Source organism: Rhinatrema bivittatum, chromosome 2 (assembly GCF_901001135.1).
Source record: "Rhinatrema bivittatum chromosome 2, aRhiBiv1.1, whole genome shotgun sequence".
Taxonomy (NCBI): domain Eukaryota; kingdom Metazoa; phylum Chordata; class Amphibia; order Gymnophiona; family Rhinatrematidae; genus Rhinatrema; species Rhinatrema bivittatum.
Window position 1 is genome coordinate 69,528,313 of NC_042616.1, and position 17,625 is coordinate 69,545,937.

General features: G+C 43.4%; 2 protein-coding genes across 4 annotated transcripts in view; one reads left to right on the top strand and one right to left on the bottom strand.

Moving 5' to 3' along the window:
* Nucleotides 1-1,135: 1,135 nt before the first annotated feature.
* MRPL55 (mitochondrial ribosomal protein L55) lies at nucleotides 1,136-17,063 on the bottom strand. 3 transcript variants are annotated; one of them, XM_029588299.1, is made up of 4 exons: nucleotides 16,857-17,063; nucleotides 16,118-16,301; nucleotides 6,237-6,438; nucleotides 1,136-1,401 (listed from the first exon to the last, which is right to left on the bottom strand). In XM_029588299.1, the coding sequence occupies exons 2-4, from the start codon at nucleotides 16,171-16,173 to the stop codon at nucleotides 1,249-1,251; spliced, it is 411 nt and encodes a 136-aa protein (XP_029444159.1). In that variant the 5' UTR covers nucleotides 16,174-16,301; nucleotides 16,857-17,063; the 3' UTR covers nucleotides 1,136-1,248. The 3 variants fall into 3 exon arrangements, with proteins under 3 accessions (XP_029444159.1, XP_029444156.1, XP_029444157.1); XM_029588296.1 differs by lacking the exon at nucleotides 16,857-17,063 and adding an exon at nucleotides 16,567-16,708; XM_029588297.1 differs by lacking the exon at nucleotides 16,857-17,063 and adding an exon at nucleotides 16,492-16,633.
* Nucleotides 16,577-17,625, top strand: part of GUK1 (guanylate kinase 1) — a 105,038-nt gene continuing 103,989 nt past the window's right edge. Inside the window, exon 1 of the mRNA XM_029588294.1 lies at nucleotides 16,577-16,736. Coding sequence (XP_029444154.1) covers nucleotides 16,598-16,736 — 139 coding nt within the window. The 5' untranslated portion in view covers nucleotides 16,577-16,597. The remainder of the gene's footprint in view (nucleotides 16,737-17,625) is intronic.

A 17,625-nucleotide genomic window follows, 5' to 3' on the forward strand; every position in this document is an offset into this window, starting at 1 on the left:
CCAGGAGAAGTTCAACCGGGGGAGGACTAATTACCCTGGGAGCAGCCACCACATTCCTTTCCGCCCGGACTATACCAGGATTCCACCATAGCACAGGATGCTCCTTGCCATCTGCTGGAGACAGAGAATACTGGCAGACTGGGTCTCCATCTGCTGGCTGGGGAGCATAACCCATGCGTATGGAGTGCTCTGACTGGGTGAATATGAATTGTATTTTTTCGTTAGTCTTTTCTTGTATTTTTACCCAATCCTTTCTTTTGCAGTTTATTATCTCCTCCTATTACTGCCCTGTCCATCATACAGCAACACCAAAGGAATGGAATTCAGAGTACAGAGCTACCACATTTTGTAAGAAGGTAGGGCCTGGCACAGTGATGGGCGGTTATGAGGAAGAGAGTGGAGTGTAATCATTGAAAACCCTCATCTCAGCTGTGACACCCTGCCCCTCCCTCCTATTAGCAACTGTGTGGAAAGATGATCAGTTTCCAGCAGTTTGTTTGGAACTTATTATCCCCACAAAACTTAGCTAGATAAATAGAAGCAGTGATGTGGTGTTTACCCAGTTCGTTCTATTCACTATTTCCACCTAAGTCTGGTTGTACCAGAGGGATGCCCTAAAATTACATGAATAAGTTTAGCTAGGTAGACTCAGCGGAAGGCATTTTGGTTATGTTCTGGTGCATATCCAAGTAAAAAGTTACCCAGCTACCTTTCCTGCTCCTCAGCTTAACCTTTTAGGTACCAGCATTCCACAAGTGGAACATTTTTTCATATACTTTTAATTACTTGCAAATTATTTTATACCTTATTTATACCATATTTGGTTCTAGTTAACTAAGATATGTAAAAAGGGGCATCAGGAAATAATTCCTTCAATGAGCAGGATCGAAAAGGTTAATCAATATAGGCCTCTAAGTTTCCAGACTGTACTGCTATTAGCCAATTTTGTTCTTACCTGTGATTTACAATTAAAATAAAAAGACTGGAGGAACTTCTGCCATTCTGAACAGTCGGTAAAACCATGGTAGTTTCAGCGTGGCTGCATCAAATACTTACCAAAGGACTTCTTCAATGTGAGATAAAATGAGAAGTGTGAAAATACTGTGCTGACTAATCAGCTAGCTCTTAAGGCATGTCATTTTTGCAAAGAAACTGATTTTAATAACAGACATTTCTGTAGGTTACATAATCCATCTCGTACAAGCTAGCTGGTTGTTGGGTCTTCCTATCAGCATAAAAAACAAAACTTCATTTTTTCTTCCAAAATTTGCTGTACTGATCTGCATTAAATTCATCTTCAAAGTCGTCTTTGTCATTTCTTGTTTGAAGCTTTCTGGGGTTACGTTTCTGTATTCTTGCCTTTCTTTCAGCCTCAGACAGAGTGGCAATATCGACAGGCAACTTTACAACAAAGCAAAATAAAAACAAGAGTAAATAAAACAGCCCCATCACCTACCACACCTTTAGTAAGTTGAAATGTTAAGCCAGAGAAATCATTTCACTGTTATGCAAATGCACCGTAGATACAAGGATTCAGCAGAATTAAATTGGAAATGTTGGGCCACCCTAATTCAGCCCAAAACAACATGCCCAGTGGAACAATGACCCAATCTGTAACCCACTATACGTGAGCAATCCTGGGGCAGATGCTACTTCCCTCAGTGGAATCACCACAAATTGTCTCTATATTAATCATAAACCTCTGTATGATAGTCTACGACTCAATCTAAGGTTTAGATTTGATAGTTAATTCTTTGGTGCAGCAAAGAGATTTTGCTGTTTGCACCCGTGCCGTCAGCTCATTCAAAATCAACCTATAGTGCCTTCATGGTCAGCGAGTCTTCATTCACCTCTAGGGCTCCCCCCCGCCAGCCATGTAACCTATTACAGTGACAATCCTTAGGCAGGAGCTACATGCCAGAGTTTTACAGAACCCTTTACAAATATGCCCTCTCCCCACCCCAAGTCTGACCAATGACTGTTCTCCATGGGAGCTATGCATTCAGCCACTGCAGCCTAAGGGGTAGCAGCCAGGTTTGGGAATCACCCCATGTGCCCTTGCATGATAGGCACTGTCTTTTGAGCCCTAAAATTGACATATTTCATTGGCTAAGGAGTTAATATCATCCCAGCAAAAGAAGTTTTTCACTTTGGCACTAAATGATGGCTGAAAGATTTGCACTTAATTGAAAAGGTAAACAAGCAGTGAGTAAAAGATTTTGGGTCTTAAGTCTTAAAGGCTGTAATGTCCATTATTCCACTGGAAAAAGCATTTTATATGAATAAAACAAAACAGAAGCTGTGATCACAGGGTGAACTTGGCATCTGACTAGGTGCCTAAACCCTGGCCAAATACCCACAGAAAAGTAACCTCACCGGCACTGAACTGGCTAACCTGCTGCTGGCTGATTTTCAAAGTAGGCAAACTATGAAGAACACAAGTTTACTGTATTATCTGAATAGAACATGCTTTTTTGAGGTTAACCTTAGAATAGATATTGGCTGACTGGCTGCAATAAAACATTTTGCACAAGAAGAAATCATTGGCAGAAGGTGGCATGAGTGTTAATGACTTTTCTTTTTAAATGTCCTTAGTGGTCCAAAATTAAAAGACAAAGCTCTGGAAAAGCTGATTCCTCCGCATGCAGGCAGGCCAATCCACACAAGTGGGTTATGCAGATGGAGAGACAGTAAAACTGATTTGCTGGTGTCACAGACATATAGCCCTGTCCCAACATCAGCCTCCCACTATTCTCTGTCTCCAGTAGATGGTGGACGTGCATCACCCTGCTGGGGATTGCTTGTAGTTACACTTTTTTTTCTCCCCACAGCACAGCTTGAGCTCCTGAGGTGACACCATGTTTTAGTCCGTCCCTGCAGTTGAACATTTTAAGTCTGGGAACCGGTCAGGCATAGACAGTTTGTGGACAAGAGTACTCCGTGGTGAAGGCTTATGTCCTCTCCCCCTCCCCGTAGCCAGTGACCCGATCGTGTTCTCAGCCAGGGAAGGTGGAGCTCAAGTAAAAAAAAAAAAAAAAAAAGCAGGGAAGTTTCAGTCCCACTCTTTTTCCTTACCTGGTCTTCTTCCCTTGGCGTTGGTGGCTCTGCATCTTTAGCTCCTTTCCCTCTCACTTCTCTGGGGAATTAGTATAGAGCGGAGGCGGCTCAGACTCTAGGTTAAGCAGCCTTTGGCTAGGCCCCAGTCTGCAGGCCCGGTCCCGTCAGCCACGTGGTAGCCTGCAGTGGTGATTTTCCTGTGTGCATGCAGTCTCACTGCCCATTGTCTGAGGGCGCACATGTGGCACATTCAGCGCACATTGCTCTGATGGAATCCGCAGTCACAACAGTACAGGGTAAGACTCCACTTGCCATCGGAGGCGAGCGTCCAGTTGAAGTGGTGGATACGAGCGGATCATTTCAGGAAGGGGATTTCCCCTGGAGACACCGAAATGGTTGGTGCTTACGACAGATGCGAGCCTTCTGGGTTGGGGGCTCATTGTGAAGAGTTGATGATGCAAGGCTGCTGGAGTTGAAGAGCGGCAGTGGACCATCAAATCAGTTAGAGGTGTGCAGTTCAGCCGGCATGTTTGTGGTTCGCTGAGTGACTGGAAGCTTAAGCAGTGAGGATAATGTCAGATGATGCCACAATGCTGACCTACAATCAAGGCGGAACCAGAAATCAAGAGGCATTGGTGGCGTTAGATGCGCTCATGGTGGGGGCAGAGTGACATTTCCAGGACATATCCGTCTCCCACATTGCCAGGAAGGACAATGTATGGGCCGACTTCCTCAACAGAAAAGACTTGGATCCAGGAGCGTGGGAGTTAGCAGACAAAGCTTTTTAACTCATAGTTGTGCGCTGGGGTCACCCGTATCTGGAGTTTCTGGCGACCTCTGGCAACGTGAAGGTACCACGGTTCTTCAGTCACAGAAGGGATCAGAGGGTGCTAGGCATCGATGCTCTCATTCAGGTCTGGCTGCAGAGCAGGCTGTCGTATGCCTTCCTGCCTTGGCTGATGATAGGCAGGCTCATTCAAAAGATTACGAGTCAGACCAAAACTGTACTTCTGGGGGCTCTGGATTGGCCCTGGAGGTCTTGGTAGGCCGATCTTCAGAGACTTTTGGTGAACAGTCCTCTCAGACTGCCTTTCAGGTAGGATCTATTGGATCAGGGCCCATTCTCCATGACAATCCAGTTTGATTTTGTCTTATGGTTTGGCCCTTGAGAGGGTTCGGTTGATAAAACGTGGTTATTCTTCTGTGATGATTTCCACTTTGCTCCAGGCCAGGAAATTCTCTATTTCTCTAGCTTATATTAGAGTTTGGAGAGTGCTCAAGAGCTGTGAGGAGAAAGGGTCTCATCCTCTCAACGCTGAAATTCCTCAGATACTGGAATTTTTTATAGGAAGGCCTGCTTAAAAACTTGGCCCTTAACACTCTAAAGTGCAGGTAGCAGCTGTCGCTTGTTATAAGGGGCAAGTCAATTGGGGAGCATTGTCTTGCCATCCAGATGTGTCCAGATTTTTGGATGTTTCTTTAGGATCTTAATCTGGTCTTGACATTTTGGCAGGTCCCATTTTTTGGCCACTGTGTGGTCTCTCTTTACGGGTACTCAACTTGAAAACAATTTTTTTCTCATAGCAATCTGTTCAGCACAACGGGTCTCTAAGCTGCAAGCTCTTTTGTGCTGTGAACCATTTCTAGAAATGACTCAAGGGGGTGGTATAGCTTAGAACAGTACCTTCCTTTCTGTTGACAGTGGTTTTGGAGTTTCATTTGAATCAGACTATTTCCCTGCCCACGCTGGACAGGGATGAGCATGATTATCGTCTATTACATGTCTTGATGTCAGGCAGTATCTAATGCAGAAATTGAAGATTACTAAATCTTTCAGGAAGGCCGATAGTCTGTGCTCCTTGGTGGAGGTAAACTGGGTGAAACAGCGACATGGGCAACTATTGCCCATTGAGTAAAAAGTTATCACAGCCACCTAAGTGGATGCCGATGTCCCATTACCTAGACACGTTAGGGTACATTCCACTAGGGCTCAGGCGGTATCTTGGTTGAGTTTCCGTTGTCGTCTCCTGTCAAGATTTGCCAAGGAGCAACGTGGTCCTCCTTACGTAATTTCTCTAAGCGTTACCGCTTGGACGTGTGGACCCAAGAGGATGTGGCCTTTGCGTGTGTGGTGTTGATGGGACCGCAGGCAGCCTCCCACCCTTTTTGAGAGTACTTTTGGTAAATCCCACTTGTGTGAATTGGCCTGCCTGAGTGGAGAAAGAGAATTTTTTCTTTTCCTTGAAGGAAGGCAGGTCAATCCACAACCCACCCAGGACTGCCTACTTGCTTTTAGCTTGTCCCTTAGGTTGGATGATGCAGAATGTTATTTCTGCAACACTGAGCTCAGTGTTGCAGAATGTTATTTCTGCAACACTGAGCTCAGTGTTCCCATTTGGTTGGAATCATGAGTGGTTGTCTGTTATTAGTCATGTACATGTATAATCAGTTTGTCCTCAGTTTGGCTTTTCCAGAGAATACTGGCGGGCTGATGTTGGGGGCAGGGCTATATATCCGTGACGACAGCAAGTCAGTTTTACTCCCATCTCTATTTGTGGTATAAGTGCATAACCTACACACACACACACGTTTCAAGTAAGTGCTTTATACTCATTTAAAGCCAGAGACTTTAGAACAACATTTTTATTGAAAAGATGGGGGTGACCTGCACAAGTTGCCCTACAGCAGAAGCCAAATCAGTTGGGGGATGAGCTATCCAAATAATTGCTCTGCTAGTGCTTTATAACTGTACCTACGACATACATTTAATTCCTCTGGAAAGGATAACATTTCAAAGTTTTTGAAAGCATCTTCTATATTAAACCCTTCCCATTCTTATGATACTAAGTAACTTGTAGCTAACTCGAATCAGAACTCCATGCGGGTATCATACAGAAGTGCAAGCAGCTGAAGGGGGAAGGTTTGGTCAGCAATGAAGCATTACAGGGGTGAAGCCATTATAAAAGCTTCACAATTCCCCCCCCACAAATATTGTCTATATGCACAGGAGAAAAATATATTAAGAAAAAAAAAAAAGAAGATAGAGATGTATGGTAGTTTAGGCTAGGGCACATCAAGCATTTTTCAAACCAGTAAGTAAAGACTCTAAGATATTCTCTGGCTGTGGAAATTCCCAAATAAAGATGGTAGTTCAAAAAGAACACTGGCTTATCCCATACCGTAAGAATTCTTCTGGGCTCCTTGTACCGGATGGTGATAGTAGATCCATCAGGCCTGACCAGAAGAACTGGGTACAACCTGGCATAGGCCTGCCTTCCAAAACGGACTATGGCTGTCCTGTTTGAGTCTTGCTGGCATGGCGATGTATGCAAATTACATATGGTAGGTAGAAAAGTTTTTATCACTTCCTGCTGCAGGAGGCTGCAAAAGAATGAACAAAATATGCCAAAAGACCCACAAGATACAACAAAACCAAAAACAAAAGCACACTTTTTTCGGGAGACTTTTCCTAACATTTAAAAATTTTGATTGACATTTATTTCTAATATTTTTTCACCCCTGTCTTATGGTATGCTCCTCCAGCAGGTCACAGCTACAGATGCAATTGGAAGAACATCCACGGCAGCATAGCCATGGCAGTAACCTAATGGGTAATAAAAGATCAGGCCCAGAAGTACTGGAGCTCTAAACAAGCTGGCGATCAGCTCTCTCAGTTGCAGCATTTGGCTAGGGCATGTAGAAGGAAAATCTTGCATAGTTTTCCATGTTACATCACCCAATGGTGAGTTCCCAATTTTACCAGGCCTGCGTTAGTCAGGGAAAGTCACAGGGATCATAAAAGGGTATTTCTGGGTTTAGGAGCAACCAGTAGTCATTACACTAGTGCATTGTGACATTATTTCTATCTCCCATGCACAACGTAGCTGCATTAATACCATAATTGTACAAAGAACTAGACCCAACATACCTACCGTACAGCTAAAAACTATGACAAGGTATACCAAATTCTTCATTCTGAGGACAGCTGAACTCATGGGCTCATCTACCCCAGCAGCACCCAGCAGATGGGGGCTGGAAGACCGACCAGAAGATCGCCGGGAGTCTGCACAAGTCAGTGCTCCCTCCCCCCACAGATGAGAGTGAGGACCGGCCTGCTCTGCCCCTCAGCCCGCCCACCCACCACCACCGAGGGTGGATAGGGCTGGCTGCAACGCCGGAGGGCTTGAGTCGGCAGGCACACACACGAAGGAGCACAACAAAGGAGCTTGCCCCTTTCTACGCCCCTGAAATGAAACCTGAGGAAAGTTAATTACAATCTCCTCTTACAACCTTAACCTAGCACTCCACAAAATGGAGCTGATTCACCCCATTGAAACAATCACAGGTCTTGGAAATTACCAAACTCAGAAGAGTGCACAGAAAAAACAAGCGAAGAGATTAAAGAAACCTGATCTATCCCAAGTTAAACACCAATTAGCCAGAAATCTTCTCCACACTACTACTACTACTAAATGTGCAATCTCTATCAAAAAAAATTCCCCTTACAAATGACCTACTAGAGGAACTAAACTCCCCTATTTTCTGTATCACTGAAACATGGCTGAATGACTTTGATAATGTACAACTAAACCAAATTGATTTCCCTAACTCTGATATCTTTCACTTCCCCAGACCCAAACGAAAAGGTGGAAGCCTCTTAATAATCTGCAAAAAAGATCTTAAGTTTAAACCATACAAAGTTGAGATAAACCCATCCAAAGTTGCTATACTTAAATACCCAATATTAAATATTGTCTGATCTATAGCCCACCAAAACACTCCAAAAAGACTGTTCACCATTAATCAAAATCTTCCAGAGAGCGTTCCCAGCTCCGGAATTAACTCTAATTGTAGGAGACTAACCTTCATATAGACAGTACACCAAAATCTACATTGTGCGAAATCTTCCTAGATACTATGGAAGTCATGGGGTGGACTCAATTTGTAACCAACCCTAAACACAAAGCAGTCACATCCTTGACCTAGTATTCGATAATCGCAACAACTGCAAAATCAATCTTTCCCACAAAATGGTCAGATCACCAGCTAATAAAGGCTGATGTATCTCTCCTAACCTCACAACAACAAAACACACAATCTTTCAAGAACCGAAAAAAGGTTAAAACTGAAACACGAAGAAACCATTAAAAATAATTATCACAATTTGATCACAATAACACTTCCTCATCTTTTGAATCCTGAGAAAAAAAAAATCATCATCGAAACAGCCGATAACCTTTGCCCAATCCAGGAAAAAACGTTCCAAAATGAAGGCCACACAACTAAACAAAAGAAACCTTGGTATAGCAAAGAGCTATGACATACTAAACAAATCCTGTGAAAATCTGAAAAGAAATGGAGAAAAAAAAAAACAACCACTCAACAGAATATCTACAAAAATACAAATCTCTATTAACTAAATACCATGATCATATAAAGAAAGCGAAAAAAACAATACTATGCAAAACAAATTAATGGTGTAATATTTAACTCAAAACTCTTTGAAACTGTAGAAAACAATCGAGGAATGATCCTTCTCCATCTCTAGCAACTGCGACTTACCAACTTCGTGCAATGAATATGCAAATTCGTTGTTAGACAAGATCAGTACACTCAAATCACAAGTCCCACCTGACAAACCATCAAATGAACCAGAAAACACAATCTATCCAAATGAAATTGCACTCATTCGACACAGTATCGAAACTTGAAGTAAACCAAATAATCACTAAAATGAAACCTGTGACCCACCCACTAGACCCTATTTCAGCAAATACCCTGAAAAAAGTAAATAGCGTAATAATCCCAATAGTCACAACAATAAGAACATATACCGTATTTTTCGCTCCATAAGACACACCTGACCATAAGACGCACCTAGGATTCAGAGGGGGAAAATAAAAAAAAATTGTGCTAAACCGGCTCTGCGTCTGGGCATCTTATGGAGCAAATAAGGGGAGTGCATAGCTTTTTTTTTTCTCCTCATTTTGTTTTCGGGTCTGGGGAGGGCCATTTCGGTCCACTCCCCAGATCAGAAAACGTTTCTTTCTCTGGGAACCCCTCCCCCCCCAAAAAAAAAACCCTATCCCAACACTTTAAATTAACAACCCCCACCCTCCTGACCCCCCCAAGACCTGCCGACTTAATTTACTGCAACCCCCCACCCTCCTGACCCCCCCAAAGACCTGCCAAACGTCCCTAGTGGTCCAGCGGGGGTCCAGGAGCGGTACGGGAACGATCTCCTGGGCGTGGGCCGTCGGCTGCTAGTAATCAAAATGGCGCCGACGGCCCTTTGCCCTCACTATGTCACTGGGACCGACCGCTGCTATTGGTCGGTCTCAGTGACATAGTGAGGGCAAAGGGCCGTCGGCGCCATTTTGTTTACTGGCAGCCGACGGCTGAAGCCCAGGAGATCGCTCCTGGACCCCCGCTGGACCACCAGGGATGTTTGGCAGGTCTTGGGGGGGTCAGGAGGGTGGGGGGTTGCAGTAAATTAAGTCGGCAGGTCTTGGGGGAGTCAGGAGGGGGGGGGGGGTTTGTTAGATTTTGTTTTTTGTTTTTTTTTATATTCGCTCCATAAGACGCACATACATTTTCCCCCCACTTTTGGGGGAAAAAAAGTGCGTCTTATGGAGCGAAAAATACGGTAAGAACATAAGAAATTGCCATGCTGGGTCAGACCAAGGGTCCATCAAGCCCAGCATCCTGTTTCCAACAGAGGCCAAACCAGGCCACAAGAACGTGGCAATTACCCAAACACCAAGAAGATCCCATGCTACTGATGCAATTAATAGCAGTGGCTATTCCCTAAGTAAACTTGATTAATAGCAGTTAATGGACTTCTCTTCCAAGAACTTATCCAAACCTTTTTTGAACCCAGCTACACTAACTGCACTAACCACAGCCTCTGGCAACAAATTCCAGAGCTTTATTGTGCGTTGAGTAAAAAAGAATTTTCTCCGATTAGTCTTAAATGTGCTACTTGCTAACTTCATGGAATGCCCCCTAGTCCTTCTATTATTCGAAAGTGTAAATAACCGAGTCACATCTACTCGTTCAAGACCTCTCATGATCTTAAAGACCTCTATTATATCCCCCCTCAGCCGTCTCTTCTCCAAGCTGAAAAGCCCTAACCTCTTCAGCCTTTCCTCATAGGGGAGCTGTTCCATCCTATTTATCATTTTGGTTGCCCTTCTCTGTACCTTCTCCATCGCAACTATATCTTTTTTGAGATGCGGCGACCAGAATTGTACACAGTATTCAAAGTGTGGTCTCACCATGGAGCGATATAGAGACATTATAACATTTTCCGTTCTATTAACCATTGCCTTCCTAATGATTCCTAACATTCTATTTGCTTTTTTGACTGCTGCAGCACACTGAGCCGACGATTTCAATGTATTATCTACTATGATGCCTAGATCTCTTTCTTGGGTGGTAGCTCCTAATATGGAACCTAACATCGTGTAACTACAGCAAGGGTTATTTTTCCCTATATGCAACACCTTGCACTTGTCCACATTAAATTTCATCTGCCATTTGGATGCCCAATCTTCCAGTCTTGCAAGGTCCTCCTGTAATGTACACAGTCTGCTTGTGATTTAACTACTCTGAATAATTTTGTATCATCCGCAAATTTGATAACGTCACTCGTCGTATTCCTTTCCAGATCATTTATATATATATTGAAAAGCACCGGTCCAAGTACAGATCCCCGAGGCACTCCACTGTTAACCCTTTTCCACTGAGAAAATTGAACATTTAATCCTACTCTCTGTTTCCTGTCTTTTAACCAGTTTGTAATCCACGAAAGGACATCGCCTCCTATCCCATGACTTTTTAGTTTTCGTAGAAGCCTCTCATGAGGGACTTTGTCAAACGCCTTTTGAAAATCCAAATATACTACATCTACCGGTTCTCCTTTATCCACATGTTTATTAACCCCTTCAAAAAAAATGAAGCAGGTTTGTTAGGCAAGACTTCCCTTGGGTAAAATCCGTGTTGACTCTGTTCCATTAAATCATGTCTTTCTATGTGCTCTACAATTTTGATCTTGAGGATAGTTTCCACTATTTTGCCCGGCACTGAAGTTAGGTTCACTGGTCTATAGTTACCTGGATCGCCCCTGGAGCCTTTTTTTAAATATTGGGGTTACATTGGCCACCCTCCAGTCTTCAGGTACAATGGATGATTTTAATGATAGGTTACAAATTTTAACTAATAGGTCAGAAATTTCATTTTTTAGTTCCTTTAGTACCCTAGGTTGCATACCATCTGGTCCAGGTGACTTGCTACTCTTTAGTTTGTCAATCTGGCCTACTACATCTTCCAGGTTGACAGTGATTTCGTTCAGTTTGTCTGACTCATCACCCCTGAAAACCATCTCCGGAACTGGTATCTCCCCAACATCCTCTTCAGTAAACACAGAAGCAAAGAATTCATTTAGTCTTTCTGCAATGGCGTATCTTCCCTAAGAGCCCCTTTAACAATATTAAACCATTTACTAGCAGAAGGATTAGTCCCTAAAAGGGCCAAATAAGCTGTGTTTAAACCAATTCTAAAAAACAAAACTGGCAGAATCGACGACTGGGACAATTACCAACCAATCTCAAACTTGCCTTTCATCTCAAAAGTCCTAGAAAAAGCAGCTTTATCACAATTAGAAAACCACCTTGAAGACAATAAAATACTATACCCAAACCAATTTGGATTCAGGAAAAAAACGCTCAAGAGAAACCCAGCTCATCTCTTTAACTGACCCTGTACTACAAGGCTTCAATAACTACAAATAATATATTCTGGTTCTAATAAATTTAAAAGCGACATTAGACACAGTGGACCACACCCTGCTTTGACACCAGCTGAATAGGTGGATAGGTGGAATAGTCTATAAATGGCTTTCTTCCTTCTTAAAAGAGACATTCCAAGTCAAACTAAGTAACCAAATCTCAGACACCTTTTCGATGGATACTGGCGTCTGCAACATCTACCTCCTGCCCATATGCACTCTACTAGCAAATCTAGAAATCAAATTCTTCCTATATGCAGACAATATACAATTTTACATCCATTTCGACAAAATTGCAGCAACTCTATCAACATATTTGAGGACCATGCAACAAAAACTCTCCCAACTGAAACTAACTCTAAACGCTAAAAAGAAACAAACAAAAAAAAAAAACTAAATCATATGGCTAAGGAGAGACTTGACACTCAGACCACCTACCCTAAACCAAGGAACTACCAATATAACACCTTCAGATGAGGTACGAGACCTTGGAATTCAGATAGACCAGAACTTCACTATGAAAAGGCATACAAGCAAACTAATCAAAATCAGGTTGCACCAAGTTCAGAATTCTACATAGACTAAAACCACTACTAACTATCAAGACTTCTGCACCGTCTTACAAACACATATTTTCAAACTTAAACTATTCCAACTCCCTTTTACTAGACCTCCCTGCAAGTCTACTAAAACCACTACATCTACTTCAAAATGCTTCAGCAAGACTCCTTCTAGGAATAAGAAAATTCAAATACATCACCCCCCTCTCTGATAGCGCTGCACTGGCATCCTGTACAATTCAGAATTCATTATAAAGTGCTATCCCAAATTTTTAACATCTTCAACAATATCAATCCTTGCCTACCAGGAGTAACTCTACAACTCTATACTTCACAAAGAGACCTAACATCACAAAACAAAGGTCTCCTAATAGTATCCTCCATTCGAAACACTCATCTAACACAATTAAGAGAGCAAATGTTCACAATAGCAGGCCCCAAGCTTTGGAACTCTCTTCCAGAACCATTACGGCAGAAACAGAAAGAAAGAACTTCAAGCATGAACTAAAAACCTGGCTGTTTAGAGAGGCAGACAAACTAATGTAACATAAGCTGCAATAAACCCGATAACTACACTGACTGCTACAGAGATAGAGCTGATCCACCTTACATTATATAATGAATGACTAAAAGTATTACTAGTAGGATTAGTATCTGTTGTCACTGAGATGTAGACCTAGAATGAATTATTTGGAACTAAAATTAGACAGGAACCTCTACAGTATCCTTGCATGTGTTTAACTATGAACTAAAATGTGTATATGCTGTGATGTAGAATCAGAAAGTTAAACACTAACACAAAGCACATGATCGCTGACCATGTATATGAATGTCAATTCTGTAAACTGTTGTGATCTTCTGGAAAGTCCGCTCTTGTATTCAGTTGTAAATAGTATAGAGTTGTTTACTGGTTGGAGAATTCAATCATTTGTTTTTTCCAGAGTAGTTCCAGTTTAGAGGACTCTGCCATCCTCCCTCTCAGATGAAGAGAGGGGTGGAAATTGGTTTTTATAGTCCCTCAGTATTGACCTTGGTACGGGTCAATATTGAGGGACTGCAAGGTGGTACACTAGGTTAAGTAGCAATATCAGCAAAGCTTTTCTTCTGTCTCCATCTGCTGGTAGGGAGGCAAAACTCAGGAGTCTGGACTGCTCTGTGGTACTTCAGGAATGGAAATTAGCAGGTAAGAACCAATTTTCCTTTAGTATTGTACTGAGAGATGCTATGAGTTAAGGGATAATGTTCAGGTGAGAATCAATCTCTAGGTCTATTTAGGGAATAGTCAGCAACTGGTAGTTGGGTTTTTGGATATAGTTATTTGTGGGGTTGAGGGAAATTAATATGATTTTTCAGCTTATTTAAATGGGTTTGAATTGTAATTTTAATTTTTTTTCATCACCCCAGACAGGTCTGGTATCTGAGTTTATATAAGACATTCTAAATAAAATAAAAAAATTCACAGTGTTGCTTGTGGAAGAATAAGCTCCTGCAGTCTCTGAATGAGCTATGCTGGAGGGAGGTATTGTGATTATCATCAATTTTACAAGTATCTCGGCCAATACCTGGAGCATGAGAATACTAAACCGTTATTAAACAGTATATGTGAATTCAGTGAGTGAATTCATAAGATTATTTTTTTGGCCCAGCAGTTTCTTCATGCTCCTCCAGCTCAATGAGAACCAGCTTTGAGTGGGATAGTTACCTGGGGGATGAGGAGGTCATTCCATATTTTTGATTCCCCTTCCAAATTAGCGCAGTCATTGTGGCGACAGTTCTCAACCAAGGATTTATTTAGATCACCATAGTTTACAGTGTCAACATTCACAAATTAGAAATCATGGTTAACAGCAATAACATTTACAATTATTAGTGACTAGACAGAGGGGAACAACACGTATTGAATGCTTGTTGAGGTATGGTACACGGGTGATCAATGTAGAGGATGGAAAAGTCTTTATATGTCATCCATTTCATAATTTTTTTTAAGTTTGTTATTTAGATAAGGGTTTGAGATGCTAGACAGTTTATTTTGATAAGAGATTATGTAGTCTAACAGATTATGTAGCATTATATGTGTTTTGGAACAGCCAAGTTTTCAGGTCTTGTAGTTCTTAATTTTTCTGGTATAGAGTTTCACAGTTCAGGACCTGCTATTGATAGCGTTTTTTCTCGTTTTTGACAAGTGGGAGGTTTGTAAGGAGACCTTTATTTTATCTCGACGTTCATTGAGGTTTGTGTTGTTTAAGTGATATTCCAAGCAGATCATTGTTATCGATGTTAATGTTATTGAATATGATCACTAATGCTTTATATTGTACTAGCCGTTAAGCCCGTAACAACGGGCTACATTAAAACAAATTTTTTTCGGTCCATTTCCTTCCCCCTCATTTTCCCTCCCACCTCCACCTCTCCCCTCATTCTCCCTTTCCCCTTCCTCTCATTCTCACTTCCACCTCCCCTTCATTCTCCCTTCCACCTCCCCCTCATTCTCCCTTTCCCCTCATTCTCCCTTTCCCCCCTCTCCCCCTCCCCCATTCTCCCTTCCCCTTCTATTCTCACCTCACTCTCTCTTCCCTCCCCTTCCCCTCAGTCACTCCCCTCCTCTCCCAGCTCATTCACAACCCCTTCGGATGGTGTGCGCGCGCGCCGCTACAAATCCCGGTCCTCGCCGCCGGTCCTCGCTGCCACCGGTCCAGGTCCTCGCCACCGCCGGTCCGGGTCCTCACCGCCGCCGCCACGGCTTCTCCCAGCGCCATTTTTTTTTTTAAATAGGCCAACTCCGGGTCCTCGCTGCCGCTGCCGGTCCGGGTCCTCGCCGCTGCGGGTTCTCCCAGCGCCATTTTTTTTAAATAGGCCAACTCTGGCCGACGTGCTCGCATGCGCGGTAGAGCTGCTCTCTACTGCGCATTTGCGGCACGTCGGTCCCATCCCATTTATATGGTAGATTCTAAATTGTATTGATAGCCAGTGTGGTGCCCTCAAAGGTTCACAGACCACGACTCGCTATAGAACCCAATAAGCATGTAATCTGAATCTGAGCATTGTGTATTACCATTATGCAGTGGCTAGACTCCTCTCATCCCTCTAGAGCAATGGTTTTCAACCTTGCTTGGATTATGAAACCCTTGGAAGTTCCAGGACTCCTACCAGTCTCAACACCTTCTCTCTCTGCTCACCCATACACCTCTTTCTCATCTCTGCCACTGCACTGGCCTTTAAAACCAGGCGATATGGGAATTCAGCCAACAGATCAGTTTCATTGGTCAGTAACACTGTTTTTTTTTAAACCATACAGAGGGGCCCAGGAGAGAAATGGCAAATGCAGAAGCATTAATTTATATTCTGCTTTTCAGCACTTCAAAGTGAATTACATTCAGGTAATGTAGCATGTATTATAAAGGTGTGTACGGATTGAGCACAGCAACTTTTGTTGTTTCCGTCCACCAAACTGCAATGCCAGAACTCAGCACAACAGTTCAGGCATCATGGAGTTAAAACTCGCCGAGTGTCGCATGGTGTTGGAAGGAAAGAATTGTTCTACAGGTGGGGCCGGCACTAAAACACACTATTCTAGGGGGTCTGACTACTGCCTCTGCATCATTCTCAGTCCTGGCCAAACTAGGATTGGGTTTTTAGGCATGATGGTGTGCAACACTACACATGTGCCACCACAAAGCCTCCCAGGAACATTAGTTCTGAATACACAATTTACCTACAAGTCCTGCTCACTGCTTTCATTCCGCTCCTCCCCGCAGAGATGGAAGACATGGTAAATCTGGATCTGATCTCCCTGCGGTACTATAGATGTGAAAATCTTTCAAGCAGGTGATGCAACTGTCCTGCTGCCCCTCCTCACAGCTAGCCCTTCTTATTCAGCTTCCAGGACTCTGTACGCCCTGCAAGAGAAGAGTCACTTTAGATTACTGTTATTATTCTCTTTAATTTTTAACTGCTTTTGCATTACTTTGGCAATAAACGTAAAAACTGTTGTGCCAATAATGCTTCCTGACACACGTGAGGAAAACAGCTCACAGACGCGCCTTCAAAATTTCAAATGCCATCAATCTCCGGCAGCGAGCTCCTAACCTGCTACTGTTCCCCGTGACTGGCAGCCGCTCTCCCACGATGCATATACGCAAGGCACTTAAAGATTTCTCATACCTTGGACATTGCACGCGCGTTTGGCACATTCATGCAGGAGACGCAGATACTCGGGCGCCGGCTGCTCTGGCGGCAGCGCAGTAATGGCGTCAGAATGTGTCGTCGCGCAGTGGTGACGCAAAGGTTCCGGATGCGCGGCTGCCGGCTCCTGTCCCGTCTGGTCCAAGTGGGTAAGAGAGAAGCAAAGCTGGCACTGAAGGGGGAGGAGGGGGGTCTGCGCTGTCTCCGTGAGGCCACCCAGCAGGATCTTTAAAATGGCAATATAATGTGCCATGCTTCTGTACGCTTACCAGCGGCCTGGGGAAAGCTTGCAGAGGCCGGGCCGGGGTGGGGCTACGGCACCTAGCCAGTGAGCTCAGGGACTCCTACGGTGGCTCCATCCCCCGCTTGGCTGCAATGCGGAGTTGGCTTGTGAGCACACTCTGCTATCACTGGCCTCGTTCCGAATGAACGCCCGCTTCACCCAGGCCCGGCATCTGCCGATCCCTCTCTCTCTGGGACCTTTGAGGCGAGATGAATGGGTGTAGGAAAGGAAAGTTGTGAATGAGGCTGGCTGGGACCGCCCATGCATGTTTGCCTAGACTGGAGCCTACTATGGGTAAATCTAGCGCTGTATCCGCCTCCATCTTTCGGATTCGACAGAAAAGATAACCTTGCATAATATTGGACACATGGGAAGACAGAAAAGGGAATTTAATTAGCACACGTTTGAGACTTGGCGCTCCTGCTCACAAGTTCCAGACTTATGCTAATTCAAATCCTTTTTGTGTCTCAGAATCGACAAACTTTCTTAATCAGAGTCTATAAGTATTGCAAAAAGCAATACATAAGGTGGTAAAAGGCTGGTCCTGCTCAGTGTTTTCTCGCATCTGGTTACGTTTCTCCTCTAGTAGCAAAATACAACGTATTTTACTGCTGTTTCTCCTGGCGCCCCCCCCGCAGTTATGAAGACGTTTTCCTGTCCATCATTTTGCAGGAAGCCTTTGATTTCTTTTTCTGTCAGCTTTGAGAAATTTACCTCTCTGATATCTTTGTATTTTTCACAGTACAGGATGAAAT

What these genes read in the sequence shown, in the direction of transcription:
- MRPL55 (XM_029588299.1), bottom strand. Translation starts at nt 16,173, where the DNA reads ATGTCTTCCATCTCTGCGGGGAGGAGCGGAATGAAAGCAGTGAGCAGG. An exon ending in GCAGTGAGCAGGACTTGTAG is followed by an intron (nt 6,439 to 16,117) that starts GTAAATTGTGTA and finishes ATTCTTTTGCAG; the next exon opens with CCTCCTGCAGCAGGAAGTGA. An exon ending in AGCCCAGAAGAATTCTTACG is followed by an intron (nt 1,402 to 6,236) that starts GTATGGGATAAG and finishes TTTGTTGTAAAG; the next exon opens with TTGCCTGTCGATATTGCCAC.